General features: G+C 44.7%; 1 protein-coding gene and 2 long non-coding RNA genes across 4 annotated transcripts in view; 1 reads left to right on the top strand and 2 right to left on the bottom strand.

Moving 5' to 3' along the window:
- OSCP1 (organic solute carrier partner 1) overlaps positions 1-7,461 on the bottom strand; it is a 51,548-nt gene extending 44,087 nt beyond the window's left edge. For both annotated transcript variants that reach the window (XM_044286539.1, XM_044286540.1), the window contains exon 1: positions 7,029-7,461. In XM_044286539.1, coding sequence (XP_044142474.1) covers positions 7,029-7,140 — 112 coding nt within the window. In that variant the 5' untranslated portion in view covers positions 7,141-7,461. The remainder of the gene's footprint in view (positions 1-7,028) is intronic.
- LOC122932245 lies at positions 7,116-9,412 on the top strand. Its single transcript, XR_006388289.1, has 4 exons — positions 7,116-7,179; positions 8,903-9,002; positions 9,141-9,224; positions 9,375-9,412. It is a non-coding gene; the product is annotated as an uncharacterized LOC122932245 (long non-coding RNA).
- Positions 9,413-9,992: 580 nt separating this feature from the next.
- On the bottom strand, positions 9,993-20,247 carry LOC122931878. Its single transcript, XR_006388248.1, has 5 exons — positions 20,206-20,247; positions 19,304-19,414; positions 16,519-16,655; positions 14,308-14,408; positions 9,993-10,093 (listed from the first exon to the last, which is right to left on the bottom strand). It is a non-coding gene; the product is annotated as an uncharacterized LOC122931878 (long non-coding RNA).
- Between the last annotated feature and the right edge of the window lie 641 nt (positions 20,248-20,888).

Here is a 20,888-nt window from a genome sequence, read left to right as displayed (position 1 = left end):
CTTCACCAGGTTGTACGGCAGTGCTGGTACTAGGTCCAGGGAGGGCTGCGCTGCTGGTGTATGCCTCACCACGTAATCCGACAGCGCCAGCCCCACTCTGCTGCTCTTGAAGCGGATCCTGCACAACCTGTGGTCTAGCGACACGGGGCTGGGTACGCCTGGTGCTATCAGGGACCTCAGCCTCCTCGTCCGAACTTTGGGTCAGAGAGCCACTGCTTTCTACAGGTTCGTATTCTGACCCGCTAGATTCATCAGATGAGGGTTCCCATTCCTCATCCGACTGGGTCAGAAGCCTGTAGGCCTCTTCAGAAGAATACCCGGTTTGACATTTGGGCAACTAAATTTAGGGGTATTCCCTGAGACTACTCAAGAAAAAAAACAAGCCTGTCTTACAAAGGGGAGGCTAGCGAAGTACCGGAGGCCGCTGCAGTTGATAAAAAAAATCTCAAAACTGATTTTTTTATCGCCACAGCGCGCATAAAGTGAATGTGCAGTGATCAAAAAATATATATTTTTTGTCACTGCGGTGGGGCGGGTGTGGGCGAACGCACGTGTGGGCGACCGATCAGGCCTGATCGGGCAAACACTGCGTTTTGGGTGGAGGGCGAACTAAAGTGACACTAATACTATTATAGATCTGACCGTGATCAGTTTTGATCACTTCCAGATACTATAAAAGTACAAATGCTGATTAGCGATACGCTAATCAGCGAATCAGTGAGTGCGGTGGGCTGGGCGCTAACCGATCCCTAAACTACCTAACCAAGGGGCCTAAACTATCCTAAAACCTAACGGTCAATACCAGTGAAAAAAAAAAGTGACAGTTTGCACTGATCACTTTTTTCCTTTCACTAGTGATTGACAGGGGCGATCAAAGGGTTAATTGGGGTGCAGGGGGTGATCTGGGGCTAGTGTGTGGTGTACTCACTGTGAAGCCTGCTCCTCTGCTGGATCCAACCGACGAAAAGGACCAGCAGAGGAGCAGGGCAGCCATATAACAGATCATATTTACTAATATGATCTGTTATCTGGCTTCTGATTGTTTTTTTTTTTAAATCATCAGAATGCCAGACGCGATCATTGGCTGGCAAGCTGATGACGCGACCCCCCTTGACGAAATGCCGGCCCGAACTGCGCATGCGCGGGCCGGCAAAGCGCGTCATCTCACGTCTTGCGAGATGACGCGTATATATGCGTGACTCTGCGCAGCGCTGCCGCCTCCGGACCGCACATCTGCGTTAGACGGTCCGGAGGCGGTTAATGGCCACGACTGTGGGAAGAAAGAACAAATCGAATACCGCTGCAGAAACCGGCCTATATTCCAGTAAGAGAGTGAGTAAAATGTCCCAGAAACTTTTAGCTGTCACAACAGCATGTGACAGGAGAATTTCAGTAAAAATAATGAAAGAAAAAAGGAATATTCCAGCTACTGTATGAAATTTCAACTCTTCCCCATGTTTTAGTCTAAGTTAGGCCTCCTACACACAACTGTATTCGTATTTCAGTCCGAAAACCACGGATCCACAAAATAAGGGGACTTTGCACATTTTTCTTGCCACATGGATCATCAAAAATAGTGGACATGTGCACAGACCCATATAAAATGAGTGGGTCACTGTGCTATCTGCAAAAAGCAGATGGAGAATATGATCGTGTTCATGAGGCCTATAAGAAAGCACTCTTCATGATCTAAAGTCTACCAACCCATCAAGCCCATTCTCGTCACAGGTGAGGCGTATTCTTGCATGTGACCACCCTAAGCAGGCCTTCTACTACAATTCCCAGAATCCTCCACTGTTCTTGAGTGCCTCTGCTCTCTGAAAAATGGAGTACGGCTTCTTCTTGAGAATGCTTGCTGAAGTACTGAGCATGCTTGACCAGACCTTCTAAAGACCATACAGGATGTTGCTCATAGAATCGAGAATAAAACTGCAAATAAGGAGCCCATACAGACTATGTAGTACACGGAATATCCCTTTAATTTTTCTGCGGAAACTGAGTGTTGAGCAAAGATGTAAACCAAAGCTAAACGCGATTATGTACTGTTGTCCTACAGTAACCACCGTGCATCTACCATAGCCAGGGTCTGCGTTGGGGGGTCCTAAATGGGGCCCCCTGCTGAGCTGCCCAGACAGATGTGTAAGAGAGCTGGTGACCACACCTGAGAAGAGCACAGACAGCACAGCAAGGAGCGCTGGTCCCTGGTCTCCTGCCCACTGTAGCCAGCGGGGTCATTATGCTGTAGTGAGGAGCTGGGTGCTGCATCCATAGCACCGGTGTTCTGCCAAATCTCTATACCTCGAGAAAGTCTATACCGGAAGTGACGCGGCTGCACAGGAATCAGCTGGAAATCATCAGTTGCAGTTCATCCTGATTTGATCTGATGATTTGTGCACGCGTGCGGGGTAGGGAGATCTGATGCAGAACCTCTATACCCCTAAGTGCGCACACCCTCCTCCAGCTGATTCCTGTGCGGCCGCGTCACTTCCGGTATAGACTTTTCCGCAAGGTATAGAGATTTGGCAGAACACCAGCTCCACAGCAGTCAGGCAGACCTTGGCCCCGCCCCTTCTCTCACCTGAGGCCCTGCACTGTGATTGTAGTAGCCTCCTCTAGCCTGCTCCCGAGGTGTACTGGTGAGTTCAGAATGTTCAGGCCCCCCAGAGCGACTAGCTTGGGGGACACATAGGGGCAATGACACCTTAATATGTATGAATTGTATTTGTTCTTTCCCCCTCTTTTTCTGGTTTGTTTTGCCGCCTTTATTTTTTCAGGTATTACCTCAAGGAAATTCGGAGATCCAGTTTGGTCCGGTTTGTGCTGGGTCTGGTGGCTGGCAGAAAATGAGATACAGCGGGTCAAGCTCAGCCTCTGATTGGTTACAAGTTGTTGCTGGGGGAGATTTCCAGGTTTCTGATTTGTTAGTGCTCCCACGGCGGGAAACGTCTCCCCTTTATACTGACAGGTTCGCCGCTACTTCAGGGCCAGTTGAAGAAGAGTTCGTCGGCGCCCACCCTCCCTCCCTCCCTCCCCTAATGTTAACCTGTTTTTTCGTCGCACTGCTTATTTAGTGGGGCTGTATCGCTCAGCTCATGCTGAATGGATCTTGGTTCATATGGATGGTTTAGGATTGGTCTATTTATTGATATGGTTTAATGGTTTGAATTATTTAAAGGGAGTCTGTCAGCACATTTACCCCTTTTTAACCGTTCCCATAGCGCTGTAGCCGCAACACAGATGATTAAAACGGTACCTTTATATGCTTTTGTGGACTTGTAAAACTGCCAAAAACGAACTTTGAGGCATATGTAAATGAGGGCTCGCAAGTGCCCAGGGCGGCGTCCACCGCGTTAGTGCCCAGGGAGCTCTGCCTCTTCGGCTCTTATCCCCGCCCAGCCTCTTCCTCTGTCCGCCCATCTGTTTTCTCTCCCCCTCAGCGAGATCCCGCGCCTGCGCGATGACTTCCTTGGCCAGGGCATGAGCACTGCGATGCCCATTGCTGGCACGGCATCGCAGTAGCTTATGCGCATGCCCCGACCAAGGAAGTCAGCGCGTAGGCGCGGGATCTCGCTGAGGGGGAGAGAAAACAGGTGGGCGGACAGAGGAAGAGGCTGGGCGGGGATAAGAGCCGAAGAGGCAGAGCTGCCTGTGGATGCCGCCCCTGGGCACTTGCGAGCCCTCATTTACATATGCATCAAAGTTCGTTTTTGGCAGTTTTACAAGTCCACAAAAGCATATAAAGGTACCGTTTTAATCATCTGTGTCGCGGCTACAGCGTTATGGGAACGGTTAAAAAGGGGTAAATGTGCTGACAGACTCCCTTTAATTGATTCATTTGATTAATTGAATACTATATTTCTATGGTTACCCATAATAAAGCACTGCGGCCATTTTTATTCCATAAAATAGTTGTCTGCGAGTTTTATTTCATTATTTATGGTTTAAATTGTGGGTTTATTTAGTGTCATTTGCATCCATGTCACCCTCTAATGACCTGACATATTTGCTGCCGGCCCCTCTCTCCTCTCTCTCTGTGCTGCAATAAATGACAAAGGCTGGGAGAAAGCCTGCAGAGAATATACAGGACCTGTCCTCTGTCATTGCGCGCTATGACGCAGTACAGTAATACAGCATGGCGTCCTAGGTTGCTATGACGCCGTGCGCTTTGTGCCACCGCCGCAGTACAGCAATACACTCGTATGATCTATACTAGTGTATTACTGTACCGCGGTGGCGGCACGAAGTGCATGGCGTCATAGCAACCAATGACGCCGTGCGCTCCTGCACTAAGCAGGATGCCAGTCCGGTGTCTCATGGACTGTGTTCCATGGACGTCTGCATAAGGCTTTAAGCAGGTCTCCTGGGCAAACATGCTAAGGGAAGCACACTTAGGCCTCTTTCACACGGGCGTCATGTTTTTGGCCCGGATAAGATGCGGGTGCGTCGCGGGAAAATGCGCGATTTTTCCACGCAAGTGCAAAACATTGTAATGCGTTTTGCATACGCGTGAGAAAAATCGGCATGTTTGGTACCCAGACTCACAGAAGTTCGGGCTTGGGATCGGTGTTGTGTAGATTGTATTATTTTCCCTTATAACATGGTTATAAGGGAAAATAATAGCATTCTGAATACAGAATGCATAGTACAATAGGGCTGGAGGGGTTAAAAAAATAATAATAATATTTACCTCACCTTAAGCCACTTGATCGCGCAGCCAGCTTCTCTTCTGTCTTCTTCTTAGAGGAATAGGACCTTTGATGACGTCACTGCTCTCAGCACATGATCTTTTACCATGGTGATGGATCATGCGACGGACCATGTGATGAGCGCAGTGACGTCACCACAGGTCCTTGACCTGTGCACAGCAAAGAAGAAGACAGAAGAGATGCCGGCTGCGCGATCAAGTGGATTAAGGCGAGTTAAATAAAAAAAAAATTAACCCCTCCAGCCCTATTGTACGATGCATTCTGTAGTAGGAATGCTATTATTTTCCCTTATAACCATGTTATAAGGGAAAATAATAATGATCGGGTCCCCATCCCGATCGTCCTCTAGCAACCGTGCGTGAAAATCGCACCGCATCCGCACTTGCTTACGATTTTCACGCAGCCCCATTCACTTCTATGGGGCCTGCGTTGTGTGGAATGGCACAAAGAGGAGCATGCTGCGATTTTCACGCAACGCACAAGTGATGCGTGAAAATCACTGCTCATCTGCACAACCCCATAGAAATGAATGGGTCCGGATTCAGTGCGGGTGCAATGCGTTCACCTCACGCATTGCACCCGCGCGGAAATCTCGCCCGTGTAAAAGGGGCCTTAGGGTTCATGCACACAAATGTGTCCCGGCCGTTCCGTGCATTGGGGACCGCAGTTTGCAGTCCCCACTGCACAGGCACCATCAACTTGAATCAGTTTGTGATCAGTCTGCACTGCAAAAAAAATAGAACATGTTCTATTTTTTTGCGGTGCGGAGCCACAGAGAGAAACACCATGGAAGTACTCCACAGTGCTTCCGTGGAGTTCCGTGCCTCCGTTTCACACTGCTTCTCCTGGATTGCAGACCCATTCAGGTGAATAGGTCCGCATCCGTGATATGGTGAGCACACGGTCAGTGTCCATATATTGTAGACGAGCAACAGCCGCCTGCATGAGCCCTTAGGGTGAGTTCACACTTCAGTTATTTCCATCAGTTAGGGCTCATGCACACAAACGTTTTTTTAGGTTCCGTATACAGAACCATTAATTTCAACGGGTCCGCAAAAGATTATGAGACATGCCCTATTCTTGACCGTTTTGCGGGAAAGAATAGGCATCTCTATAATGGGCCTCCTGTTCCGTTCCGCAAATTGCAGAAGGCACACGGGCGGCATCCGTTTTTTGCAGATCCGCAATTTGCTAAGCGCAAAAAACAGCACAGTCGTGTGCATGAGCCCTTATAGTGAGCCAAAACCAGGTGTGGGTCAAAAACACCGAACAGGAGGAAATCCTTCCATTAGACCTTATCTCTGTGTAGGCTTTACTACTGGTTTGGGCTCACAATAACTGATGGAAAACACTGACCAAATAACTGAAGTGTGAACTGTGCCTTACCTGCTTCCTGACACTGGCTCTCGGCTCTGGTTCTCTCTGACCTTTGCTCAGGTCCCTGGATGTCATCATCCATTTTGATGCTGCCTGCAACCAATCGTGGGCCACGGCGGTGACTTCTCCCCTTGCGTCAAGTGAATAAATGTGACAGTACTTCAGGATTTGGGGCCCCACTTTTAATTCCACCCAGGACCACATTTTGTCTAAAATAGGCCCTGACCATAGCAGATTCCTGAACAAACCCACAAAACTTGTCCGGTTCAATGTGACAGTAGGCACGTCCACTCTCATTCGCTGCCACTTGTGACATCTCTTCTGGGCATCATGAATGGATGGTCTGGACATGTCAAGCCCAGTGGTCTCCAAAGTGCGGCTCTCCCAGCTGTTACTAAACTACAACCACGGGTTGGAGACCACTACTAGGCAATAGTCAGGTGACAACTTCTCCTGGGGATCACACATCAGATATCATACTGTCTCTACATGGTCCAGGTCAGTTTTGTCAGAAGATACTGTCATGGGGCCCGTCGCATGCCATTGGTCTCACATTGTGTTTTTGACTTTGGAGCTGACTCTGCACCAGAAAACGCTGCTCGGCCACGCGGAAACCACCTCCCATTGTTTTTCAACGGGAAGTAGCACTCATGCGGCAACGGATTATAGCCACAACAGCGCCAAGAAACGGCATGGCCTTTCATGGTAAGAACAGCCTTTTAGGATGGCGTAAACAGCCTCTAGGATGGAACAGAAAAATGGAAGTGTGAACAGAGCCCAATGGAAACGATGGCAGGGCAAGTCACCAGAGTGGTGGTGGTGGCAACGTCTACAGCACAAGCCCTAGTCCAAAACACCAAGAACATCCCACCTGAGCTTATATACTGAGCCCCCCCTGAGGCAGGGCACAGGATGGCCTCCCCCCATACCACCAGGTCCACTCACCCTTCTTGGCCTTATCTGGAGGGATGTTCTGGGCTCTCAGCCGCTGGTCTAGAATGTAGAGCATCTCCCCTCCCAGGTTGATGAAGAGAAGCGGCAAGGTGCGGAGAGACATGGCTGGGAGGACGGCTGACACCGGAGAGCGCTGGAGGCTGTAAGTCTGGGACGGCGGGGGGAAGGGACGGCTGGAGGTGTCTGCTGTCACAGTGGAGGACGGGGGAGAACCCGCTGCAGCTCAGCCGCCAGATCAGATCTCCCCGGTGTGGCAGGCCTTGGACGCCGCGGCTCGGTTGCTAGGTTTCCGGCTCAGCCAATCACAGAGGGTTTTGCTAATGCTGCGGCTCTTAAAGGGGCTTTCTCCTCTGCGCCTACGTATAATATGTGTTATGGCGACGATTGTGCCTGTTAGCTGTCATTTCAGGCTGGCTGTGGTCTCTATCTGGATAAAATGGCGTCTCTTCTGATCAGATTTCAGGGCAGACACAACTCACAAGCAGGGGCGCGCCATTCCCCATGTTCAGGCACATACAGTCTGTGTGCTGCCATGACCATTCATGATAAGCTCTAACTGTATCTTCCTAATGTGGAGAGAAGGGGAAATATGCCACCTCCATTAACTGGGAAGTAAGGCACCTTAGGCTACTTTCACACTTGCGGCAGAGTGATCCGGCAAGCAGTTCCGTCGCTGGATCTGCCTGCCGGATCCGGCAAAACGTATGCCAACTGATTGCATTTGTAAGACTGATTAGGATCCTGATCAGTGAGAAAAATCCATTGAAATGCCGGATCCGTCTTTCTGGTGTCATGCGGAAAAATGGATCCGGCATTAATTTTTTTCACCTTTTTTTTGGTCTGTGCATTTTGAATGCCGGATCCGGCACTAATACATTCCTATGGGGAAAAAATGCCGGATCCAGCATTCCGGCAAGTCTTCAGTTTTTTTGGCTGGAGAGAAAACCGTAGCATGCTACGGTTTTATCTTTCTTCTGATCAGTCAAAAAGACTGAACCGAAGACATCCTGATGCAAACTGCACGGATTACTCTCCATTCAGAATGCATGGGGATGAAACTGATCAGTTCTTTTCCGGTATAGAGCCCCTGTGACGGAACTCAGCGCCGGAAAAGAAAACGACTAGTGTGAAAGTACCCTTAGTAAATAGTTTCCTTTACCTTGTATATGCACTCCTCAATAATGAAAGTGTAACACCAAAAAGGATAAGTCGGGGCAATCAGAAATCACAGGATGGATTTTCTCACCAAAGTGACAAATAACCTGAAAGCAAAATGAAATGGTGACTACTCTCTGCTCATTCTCCTTGCATACCTCCCAACTTTTGAAAATCGCAAAGTGGGACAATATATAGGTCATGGGACTATCAGCTTTGTATCCACCTGACTTCTCCACAACGCAACTGATGGTCCCAACCCCATTTATAAGGCAGGAAATCCCACTTATTAAACCTGACAGGGCACACCTGTGAAGTGAAAACCATTTCAGGTGACTACCTCTTGAAGCTCATCAAGAGAATGCCAAGAGTGTGCAAAGCAGTAATCAAAGCAAAAGGTGGCTACTTTGAAGAACCTAGAATATGACATATTTTCAGTTGTTTCACACTTTTTTGTTATGTATAATTCCACATGTGTTAATTCATAGTTTTGATGCCTTCAGTGTGAATCTACAATTTTCAAAGTCATGAAAATAACGAAACCTCTTTGAATGAGAAGGTGTGTCCAAACTTTTGGTCTGTACTGTATATATATGGTATATAGAGTATAAAAGGCAAAGCCAACTTGTCCATTTCATACTTGTACTGTTCCCTTTCTTGGGTAATAACAGGAAATGCGATTTAATATGCCAAAAAAACTTCTATTTTAGGTTCAGAGTTCACGGAACAGATCGGTTAGTGCTGATGTACAAGCTGATGTATGTCAAAAAGGAATCGCTCATATCGGTCACTAGTCGCAGATTCTGGACGGTAAGACTATAGTTTTCTTGAGTCAATGCCATTGTTTGGCCACAAAATGTCAGAGGACAGGTGGTCCACTTAATATTGTCTTGGAAACCTCATTAAACCCGTATGTAACCTATATATCCAATACACCCTTCTTCATAGTGCTTGGAACCTGGTGTAGGTGCATGAAGAGACGTAGGTAATTGGAACCACCCTTTTTGGGGGTTTCTGAGAGCACAGTGTCTGGTAAGTCAATGTTGGAACTTGTTATGGTTTTTCTCTTCTGTGAACAATATCCATTAATAGATTAATAGCCTTTAACTACACTACCCAAATTGATCTGTTTCGCTGTTTTTAATTGTATATATATTGCTGTTTCTTCATATATTCTTGTAGTACGCCTGATGAAGAGACTGGTGATGTCTCGAAAGCTCGCTATGTAACATCATTACTTCTATTTTTGTTAGCCATTAAAAGGTATCAAACCTGCAATACTCTTATTTTGTTTCTCTTAATGAGAGCACTAAACTGTTTTTAATGATATCTTTAATTTCCTGCTAATGCTAACCCGAGGAACAAAATGCGTAGTCTACAAACCAGCTCTTCCTTTTCTAAGTATATTTTATCATTTTGTATTATCCTCCAAAACTTCGTTCTAAAACACCATTGAGAGAATCCATTTTCTTTGAGGAGGAGCCCTGGGCTGATGAGATAGCCACAGTGAGTTCTGGCTGGCCATCAGGCCTAGGATGTAAACTAGACAGTAGGAGGTGGCATAACAAGAGTGTTTGAGAGTCATGGTTAGGGTATGTAAGCTACCTTACTGTTGGAGAGAGTGCTGTTAGAGTGGAACCATAGAGCGGTCTGATTTCCCCATAGTGACAGTGCCTACTGGACATAACTAGGAATGAACCTTCGAGAGACCACAGGAAACAGTAACGGAAGGATGGAACCCTTGAGACACACGGCAGAAATAAATAGTATATGAAAAAAGAAATGTACACTTAAAGACAGTTAGTTTAAATAACAATTTAGTTTTTATTGGTAAAATTTGACATTTTGGTGAAGAAATACATTGAATATCAGGCAGCGATGTCATCGGATGTTTCATCAACCTACAGAAAAGACACTAGTTAAAAATCTGTAACATCATCACATTCTGTAATAAAACAGTTGACAAATAGAAATAACCAAATTGTTTAACCCAATTTAAGAAACTGATTTCTAGTTTGTTAGTCATCTGGTTGTGCTCGGCACATTGATTTGCCTTTCGATTTAAGGGAATAAGAGGCAACTTGATTCCCCAAATGCTTTGTGGGCTCTTCGCTGAAGCTAAATAACAAAAGTGCCGTAAGTACCCATTACTTACAGGGAAAGTGTCATCAGAAAATGACCTATATTTGAAATCATGTCTTTATGGTAAAAATATTTTAAAGGATTTTTGGTGATGTTTCACTCTCTATGTCAATATTTATGTTTAAAGAAAAATCCAGCATTTTTTTTATGTACCACTTCTCTGTCTGCCCAGATCACTTTACTGCGGTTATTTACTTATTATAGGCAGAATTAGCGTGACAGTAATTGCCTATAGATAACACAGGATCCGCCATTCAGCTTATCTACTCCTTCCTGACCTCTACACAGGTCACAGAGCATGCCTGAGAAAATTCCCCCATGGAACTCAATGAGTCAGCTCCCATCCATTGTGTCTATGGCCCATGGTGACTGCATATCTCTAAATGCTGTTACAGCTCAAAGATGGCAGTCCCTATAATCAAGTTCAGGGAATAAAATTAATAAAAAACTACACTCAGAAAATAAAAACTGATTAGAAAAAATGTATGTGGGTCATTACCTGGTTTTAACTGGCAGCAAAAAAAGTTCCCTTTAACTCGTATTTTATCATTGAAAGGTAATTTATATGTAGTTCAGTTTCCTTATTGCTTGACATCTAAGGCTAAGGCTACATACAGACTTTTTGCAGTGAGCAACTGTCAATAGTTAAAGGCTTTGTCCCATCTTAGCATTTGTGGCATATGGCTCAGGGACCCGCTCCTATCTCTAGAATGGCCCCCTCCCCCCCACACGCATGCATGACCACCCTCCATTCCCTGATATGGTAGTAAATAGCTGGCTTAGCTATTTCTGACCATCCCATAGCAGTGAATGGAGAAGTGGCAACTCTTGCGTGGCTTGCTCTCCATTCACTGCTATGGAACTTCTGAAAATAGCCGAGGATGGAGACACTGCTGCGCATAAGTGGTGTGATCTCCTTCACTTCAGGGGCCCCATTCTGGAGATAGGAGCGGGTGGCAGAGGTGGGACCCACACTAGTGTTAAGCAAACTAGCGATTTGCAAGTTCGGCTTTTGGGTTATCTAAGAATTCCATAACGGATTCCGTTACCACGTACCATAATGGAACTCTACGACGGCATGCAACACGGAAGCCTATAATAGACATTCCGCATTGCATTCTCTCATAATAGAAGTCTATCGCCAGTTATAATGGAATTCAATACGGAATGCATCTTATAGGTTTCCGTGGTGCATGCCGTCATAGGATTTCATTATGGTCCGTGGTAACGGAATGCATTACAGTATTCTTAGATAACCCGAACTTGAATGCTGAACTTGCAGATTGCAAGTTCGATCAACACTAACCCACACGTATCTTACATTTGAGGCATATCTGTGCAACATGGGTCATCCCTGTGCACCATTCTATGTGTAACTAGTAAATGCACAGAAATTATACTAGGAATTGAACCAGAAGTGAACAAAAGGCAAGACCCTAACCAATACACATCCTATTATTATCATCCTATCTACATTTTTAACAGGTAATTATGCTTCTTTTGTTAGTCACCATTATTGCAGCTATTTCCCTCAAAATATTTTAGTATCCCCTAACCCAGTGATGGCGAACCTATGGCACGGGTGCCAGAGGCGGCACTCAAAGCCCTCTCTGTGGGCACCCGCACCCTGGAAAAAGTCTATGGTGTACCAATATGTCTTAGACTTTTCCTTCAATTTATTCAGCGCAGGACGCACCATGAACAGCACAGGCTATTATAGCTAAATAATAAAGTACATGGAAGATATACTATACTGGACTGTAGTATTCAGGGTAAATTGCTGTGTTGGCACTTTGTGATAAATAATTAGGTTTTGGGTTGCAGTTTGGGCACTCGGTGTCTAAAAGGTTCGCCATCACCGCCCTAACCCCTCTCTCTATTTTTTCTTACTTCTGGAGACATATCTCTTAATCTTGGGCCTGCTCAACTGATCCCCACTGTCTTTTCTATCACCAAGCCCCTACCAGAAACTGTTCTCACCAGTTAAACCTTAGACCCATTCACCTGCCTCCTTCTCTCCCCTGGTGGAGACATGATGGTAGTGTTGGCCTCCTCCTATCAGATAGCTGCTCCTTTAACCCCTCTCCACCCTTCCTCAATCTCCCTTCTTTTAAAGTTCACTCTATCAGCATCTACTCCCCCTCTAATGCACCAGGCACTACACTTCTTGATATCCACACCATCATCATGGGTGATTTCAACATCCCAATTGACACATGCCACTCAACTGCTTCCTCCAAACTCCTATCTCTTACTTCCTCCAAACTCCTATCTCTTACTTCCTCCTTTGGCCTCACACAGTGGTCCTCCACAGCCACCCACAGAGATGGAGACACACCAGACCTTGTTTTCACCCACCTCTGCTCCCTATCTAATCTCTCAAACTTTTCGCCCTCTCTAACCACAACCTCTTGCATTTCTCAACAACTCCATCTTAGATAGCTAGCAGACCCTTATAGGGTCCTGAAACTCCCTCACACAGTCTGAAACTCTCTCACCGCTGTCTACAATACCTTTCCTTCATGGCGCTGACACAGCTACTGTTTTCTTCACCACAATTACTTCAGCTCTCGGCTCACAACAGAACCTGTTAAATCAATGAACAACCCTGGTGCACTCACCAAATAAAAAAACGGAGACAAGCCTGCAGAGTTGCAGAAAGATACTGAGAGAAAACCCACTCTAAGGAAGACTTCATCACATGCAGAGAAGCTGTCCTCAACTTAAAGTCTGCACTCTCCTCTTCTAAGCATGCCTACTTTACTACTGTAATATCATCTCTTTCCTATAACCCCAAACAATTGTTTAATACCTTTAACTCATATTTCAAACATAAAAATTAACAAAATCCGATAAAGTTTCAGCCAACAATCCCTGCAACCCCTCTTCACAACCACTCGGTGCTCTTCCCACATAACACAATTCATCACCACCTTGCCACCTTAATCTTCAAACTACACATCAGCACCTGTGCTCTTGACCCAATCCCATTCCACTTCCCATTCTGTTCAAAACTAGAACTTGTCCATCTCAAACTGTCCTCACACCTCTCATTCCAGTAACAACCAAACACAATAACTGCCAATAGTGGTGCATCTTAAATCTCAAATATATCAAATCTAATGACCACTGCAAAGCAGTGTTGATAATCTAATTAGTAAAAGAGGTACATGACCATATAAGTAACCTAAAAAAATGCTTTTGGTATAGAATCATACAATTAAACCAACATAAATTGCCAGTCTGCATTGCATTCAGAAAAGTAATTTATTGGACAAGTTCATCAATCAGTTAGAAATGTTTAAAAACAACAATGCAGGAAAAATGGCGGCATCACTGGAGGAGATCACACGGGCTGTAATACATATCAAATTAGTATAAAGGAACCATAAAAAGAAAATGTGCCAGTACAAATGGTAATTGTAATGGTATTATTAAAGTGATGAATTACCCATAGTATGTCTCCACCAGGATGGCTCCAGCCCTGACCACGGGATTTCAGACGGAGAGGAGGAGGTAATCAGATTAAACGAGGGCGGGCCAGAGGAGTGAAAGAGGAGGGGTTTGGTAAGCAAAGCGCAGAGGGGCCTGGGCACCGGCCGCATAAACGCCGCCCCTGGGCACCTTCAGAACCTAATTACCATGGTATAAAAGTGTTTTTTGGAGCAAATCGGCGATGGACTGCAATATAAGAGGTACCATAGTAATCTGGGGAAAGTAATGGAGAACCTGATCTGAGTGGTCTGTAATGGTCATATTTGGTAAAAGACTCCCTTTTAACACTTCTATTTTTTAAAGCATTCTTACTTTTCAGCACTTTTGCCATACCTGCCTAAAATATTCACACAATTCTTACTGTACATGCACACGAATACACACTTATCAGGTAGCTGTTTGAGGAGCATTAGACCACTTTCAAATTTGGACTTTCCAATTCACTTGACAGGAAGGAAATATAAAGTTTGTGACCTACCTTCAGGTTTAATGCTGCAGACGTTTCATTTCCCGAGCCATTCTGCATGTCTCACACCATCCACAGCAAAGCATCATGAGGGCATCATTGCATACAGTACCCTGGGAAGCAAATAGTAATACTCCGAATTAGCCTGGCCAGTTAGATATTGTGGTATCTTTTGCTGGGTTATGAAAACATCATCATCAGCCTATCTAACGCCTCCATAAGCATGCATATTTGGCCTGGCTTGGTGTGCACATCTGGTGCCCCTTATTTTCCCAAAGGGAAAGACAGGTTAAGATCCAGCCACTCTACATAAATACAAATGATGAGAAACATGAGTATTTCACTGTAAAGCCGGGATAAGTGCAGTTAAACTGCCAGTTTCCTTCATTTTGACATATTCCCACAAACTGTCTTTGAAATATTGTGTAACATATGTAAAAGCTCTTTCAACTAATGTAGGTGACAATGGAGCCATAGATTGACTGTGACAGGCTGGCACAAGTGGTTATTTTGTCACTTGTCCATCCATAGCCTTAAACGGGTTGTCTGGTTAACAGACAGTATATGAAAGTACCCATTTTAGAAAAGTTAGCAGAGGGATCCTCTGTTCAGGACCCCATTTATTAACAGACTACAAACAGCGTCTCTTGCATCGGAGGACCCCATTTTATTAAGCTTTATCCACTGTTTTGTGTGCATCCATACCTAACACTTCAACTTATCACGTTTTACTTTTTCAGCATCCAAATTATATTTCTTGACACAAGAAAGTAGGCCTCCATTCTATACAAACAAGTAGTTCCCTATACCATATGCTTGTGTGGGCCTTACACATTCCTGTCCGAGGGGAGAGGTAGCACAGTCATGGTGGTGGAGCAATTGCAGTAAACATACACTTAAAGGGATATTTCAATAATAACAAATTATCACCTATACATTGAATAGGTGAGAACTGCCAGATTAGTGAAGACCCAACCGCTCAGACCCCCAGGATCACTAGGAAAGTGGTCCTGTGTGTCCTGTTTGAACAAATGCCCTCCATCTCTCCATGTAAACTACAGCAATGGGCTATACTCAGCTATCTTCGTCAATCCCAATAGCATTTGACCACCTGTCAAATCATACAGGGGGCATGGAGACCCCATTCCATTAATCGGTAGGCGCCCCATCGGTCAGGTCCACAATAATGTATTCACTCATAATTTATTAGCAGAATACCCCTTTAAGGCGTTGTGATCACTACTAGTAAAGGACAATATTTTAAATGGAACCTGTCACCGGGATTTGATGTATAGAGCTGAGGCCATTTGCTGCTAGATGGCCGCTAGCACATCCGCAATACCCAGTCCCCACAGCTCTGTGTGCTTTTATTGCGTACAAAAAAACAATTTGATACATATGCAAATTACCCTGAGATGTGTCCTGTCCGTGAGATGAGTCCAGCGTGAAGGAGCCCAGCACCACCCCGCATCCTCAGAATCCCCTCCTCCTTTCTCTCCGACGTCAGAAAGCTAGAGCGCCGTAATCTCGCAATGCGTGAGCAGCGTGGGCGCAGTTCCTTCCCTGAGTCTGATGCCAGCACGGGGAAGGAACACTATGAGGACACTGCGCATGCTCTAGCTTGCGCATCGCAATATTACGGCGCTCTAGCTTTCTGACGTCGGGGAGCAAGGAGGAGATTCTGAGGATGCGGGGCGGTGCTGGGCTCCTTCACGCTGGACTCCTCTCACGTACAGGACACATCTCAGGTTAATTTACTTATGTATCAAATCAGTTTTTTTACACAATAAAGGCACACAGAGCTATGGGGACTGGGTATTGCGGATGTGCTAGCGGTCATCTAGCAGCCCATGTCCTCAGCTCTATACACAAAATCCTGGTGACAGGTTCCCTTAAATTTTATTTTTAACTGTGTAGTACTGCTATATTCAGAGGAAAATGTAAAAATAAATCCACTAATACTGAGTTTTTAAATACTCTTTACTGATGGAAGTGTTCCTTTAAGATAGCTGTTGTCCAAACACTAGTATGGCCAACAGCTATCCCCACCTTCTCCTCCACACATGCTTAGCCAAGCATGCATGTTTTTAAATGGGCAAGTACCTCTGATGGCAGCTTACTTCCTGCAGGAACAGAAGATGAAATACAACATGCCTGATCATTTTCCCCTGACTTCTGCATGTATTGTGTATCTGGCATTTTACTAGCCTGCTAATTACTTACTTTAATGCCATAGGTCAGCCGCATGTGTGTGCGCATCGCAGTCATTCCTCCTGGAACACAGGGCAAAAGGCAACTTTCCCCATACTTGTTGGCTAAATAGCAACTGAAGCATGATGGGAGGCATAGTCCAAAAAGACCTGTAATTGCAGAGACAAATGCTGATAAAAAAACTTCTGCTTGTGTCACTTTCACAGAGACAGTGATATGCCAGAAACAGGAACTACAGTCACCCACACTGTGAGAAATTGGGACAATTTGTCTCCAAATATGCAGTAACAGAATCATCTAGAAACCTCATAACAATATTACCTAATTGCTATATGATAAGGCCAAATACATGACTAAAAAAATCAAAGTAGTGTTTCGGGTATTGGCACAATTCTTAATGTGACCACCAGAGAAGCAGGTTACGGAGTATTAAGCAGAACTTTAATTCTCAGGTCTTAATATATATCATACTTATATATGTTCAGAGCTCCAAAGATAAGCTTCAGCATAGGGTATGGAACTTCTTAGTTTCACACTAGAGTTGTGAGATCCGGCAGGCTAAGGTACTGTTCTCACAACTTTTCTTTCAACTGACAATATATGCACACAGCGGTTTTCATCCGGCCGATTCTCGGCATATTCGCCTTGTTGAGATCAGATCTCCACAAGTCCCCATTATAGTTTAATGGGGCCGGACGGGAAGACAGTGGCTTCCGGCAATGCTGGATCTAGAGAGACCCGACAGGCTGTTCCCTGCTAGAACAGCCTGCCGGATCTCACAACACAAGTGTGAAACTTGGTTTACTGGGATTCATATGCATTTTATATAGGAATCCAGATCTCTAGTGACTCCAGGGAAAATATATTGTCAGTTGAAAGAAAAGTTGTGAGCACAGGACCTTAATAGAGGAACAAGAGGGACAAGGTTCATACATAGGGCTGGCATTTCCCAGTTTAGATACCATGGAGAACTTTTCTTCAAGCTGAAGATACATCCCCTGGAGTCACCAGAGGTCTGTATTGCCACATAAACCATGGGTGAATCATGGTAAGATGGTTTCATACCCTATGATGAAGCTTATCTTTGGAGTTCTGAGTATATTCGGATTATCGATTGTTACTGCATAATTAAAGATAGGTTTAACAGTCTCAGAATTAAAGTTATGGGGAACATTTATTACTGCAATGTGGTACACTGGGAAGTGACCTGGCGTAGGTTGCGACTTCTTCACGACTTTTGCAAAAGTTTGACATAGTAAATGAGCAATAATCCAGGGCTAATCTCACTTTTAGCCTTTAAACATAGACCACTTTGAAAAGTGGAGAGGATCCCCAAAGGTAGCAAAAAGTGACCAAATGTTGCAGAAAACAGTGCCATCGCCATGACTTGTGACTTTTTTAAGCCACAAAACTGACATATCTGTTTTGATAATTGCCGCCCTATGTTTTAACGTTCCTTATCTTCCAGCAGTAGCATCTTAGTCATTACATTAACATATTGCTTTCTAATTAATCTGGCTGTAATTTAGGATCATGTAACTGGGCACTAATACATATTATGCTACATGGTAGACTTACTTTTAACTTACCCCAGAACTGGAACTCATATGTCACATGTTGTCTGATAAATTTGTCCTATTCATAAACCTAACCTCTTTGTCTAGAAAAGCTACTCCAGTTTTCCTACTCCAGATTGAGACTTTTTAGCTGTTCAGTCATACGTCTAGAGTGAAACCTTACTAACCACACCCATTTCCCTGTCCATATTTCAAAACTGGAATAAAAATGGTGTAAAAATGGAAAAAGTCACAAAATGGTTGTGCAAGTAAGCCCCAACAAGTTGCAAAAGCCCCATTATGCAACCTTTTGAAGCCAGAATTCTGGAGTGAAGGCATGATAAATCAGAGCCATTTTCTTTTGTAAAATTACTGAATACAGTCCAGAACGTTCCTATATTATGGCCCATAATGAACTGTATATAGGAGTAGTCACTTAAGGTGTCCACACACATTCAATAGCTGTCACATGAACAATCGTTTGTCTGACAGCTATCTCTCCCGACTTCTTCCAAGCTTCCCCATACCATACACATTGAGCTTGGCCGAATGGGTCTGTGTATTCTATGGGGAGAGCGGAGAAAGCCTCTGCCAAACACTTCTTGTGGCCACATATTTCCCAGGAGAACACTAGGATCAAGCAAAAATATTCATCTCGCCCATTCTTGTCTCCCCTGAAACCATCTGTTGGAGGAGATTCGGCAGGGGCGGACTGGGACCTTAAAGTGGACCTGGAGAAAAACTAAAAGTGGCGCCAATTTCTGGCGAGTCCAAAGTGACAAAAGGCGGGGAAACACAAGTAGGCAGGGACAACAGAAGTGGGTGGGGTCAGCAATACCGTGGTGCAGCACAGAGTACCTGATGATCCCAGCATTAATTAATGCTGTGAGCATCAGATCGTTATGTACCTGGACAATGACCATGAGGAGGGTTCGGGTGGCCCCTTGGCATTGGCCAACCGGGAAATTTCTCTGCAGAGTATATGGCCAGTCCACCCCTGTGAGTTCTGAGCTCCGTAGAGTGCCGGCTAAACCCACCGACAAAAGACTAATGTGTATGGCCAGCTTTAAGTTGCAAGGTTTTGGCACAAAATATAGAAAAGTAATAAAAATGGATATGGAAGAATAGGTAGATCATTTGGATACTACCTTGTGCATTACTGTGTATGTTTCATGGGTGTGTGCATGTCTGAGGCTGTAAGACACACAATGGACATACAGTAACACAAACCATTTACTTACAGATGCCACAGTCAGAACAACAGTCACACAGGTTGCTGTTCCACTCTCCAGTAGGAGACATAAGTCCCGGTTGGGAATATCCCGGCTGCTGAGTGATCACCGACATGGTATCTGCAGAAAGCCATATTTCTATAAATATACAGTACATATAGGGGGGATTTAGCATCCCCTCTGTGCCATCAAAATGGTGCATGCTGCTGTTGTGCAAAGGACGAGGAGTGTGGGGCCAGAGTAGGTGGTCCGTCACGTGTTATAATCGATAATAGCGGGGATCTATATTATCAAACTTGTTTCTGTAGATCTCTGCTTTGTTGCACAGACCTGCCCAGATGCGTCACAAATATTAAGAAGTCTGCGCCGCTTAATAATTGAGATGCTTCAAAAGCAAGCAGGGGAGAGATTAAAGACTAGCGTTTAATACTGCCCCCCATAGTTTTTGTCATGGAATTTTTTGGGTAATTTGTGAGACATTTTTGGCCAGATAATGATAATAGCATTTGCCATTTTTACTGGCTTTTTTGTATGCCCCCTTCTGTAATGTCAAAAATAACAAAAAAACTATAAAAACAAACCAGATACATAACACTATTAAAAACATAACACACTGGCACTTGTTTTTTCTCAAGCAGGGAAAAACAATGGATGCCTATAGGACAAAACTCCAATAAGGGGGAAAAAAACAGACCCACAGCACGCTGCGATTTAAAACGAATGCCATGGACCCCATAAAAAAAACACATCTCATGCCATTATGCAGATTTTTAGCATTTTCCATAGATTTCAACATAACATGACTAAAAAACACAGCAAAAATGCACCAAAAACCCTCTAAAATGGCAAAAACCTATGTGTGACATCAAGTCTAGTAAGTTTCAAGTGCAGAAGAGAGAGCTTGCACTTACCTTCTTTCAAAGGCTTGTAGCTGTAAGTGTGATATCCAGGAATTCATTTGTAATCTATAGAAGGAGAAGTCCGTTTGATTACAAAAGGAAATGAGATGACACGTGCATGTGAAATGTTGACTATTTGCACAATATACAGTATTTCAGCTCTTGACCAATATTGCTTACTTCACGTTGCCTGTTGCCCGAACCTAGCTTTATAACTCCATTATGTCCATTGTCAGACTGGGGTGTCTAGGGCCCACCAGTAAAAATCATTCTGGGGGTCCGTCTCCTCACGCAGCAGCAACATGCTACAATATGATTGATTATTGATTATGGGGGCCCCTTCAGTGACTTTGGGAGTGAAGGTCCATGGGGAAAGAGGATGCTGACTGGCCTGCCTAGAGGTTGCCTCAATCTGATGCCTCTCTGATAATAAACGAGGTACTTTGTTAATGTACCCAGTTTTTGAGATGTAAGCTGCCATTCTATATGTAGTGCAGTCCGTGTATTGTGCCACATGGCACTTGTGCAGGAGGTGGGGGATTAAAGGCCCATCTTGCTCAGGGGTCTATCAGGGGATACAATTTATTGAATAATCTAAATGGGTTTTATATGACTTGACTAGCAGCAGGACCCAGCTTCGCACTGGTATATTTCGTCTATTTCATTTAATGTTTCTGTGTGTCGTTAAAAGATAT

The sequence above is a fragment of the Bufo gargarizans genome, chromosome 3, assembly GCF_014858855.1.
Source record: "Bufo gargarizans isolate SCDJY-AF-19 chromosome 3, ASM1485885v1, whole genome shotgun sequence".
Lineage (NCBI taxonomy): Eukaryota > Metazoa > Chordata > Amphibia > Anura > Bufonidae > Bufo > Bufo gargarizans.
The sequence above is the reverse complement of the archived record's forward strand: the minus strand, read 5'-3'. Positions and strand labels throughout refer to the sequence as shown.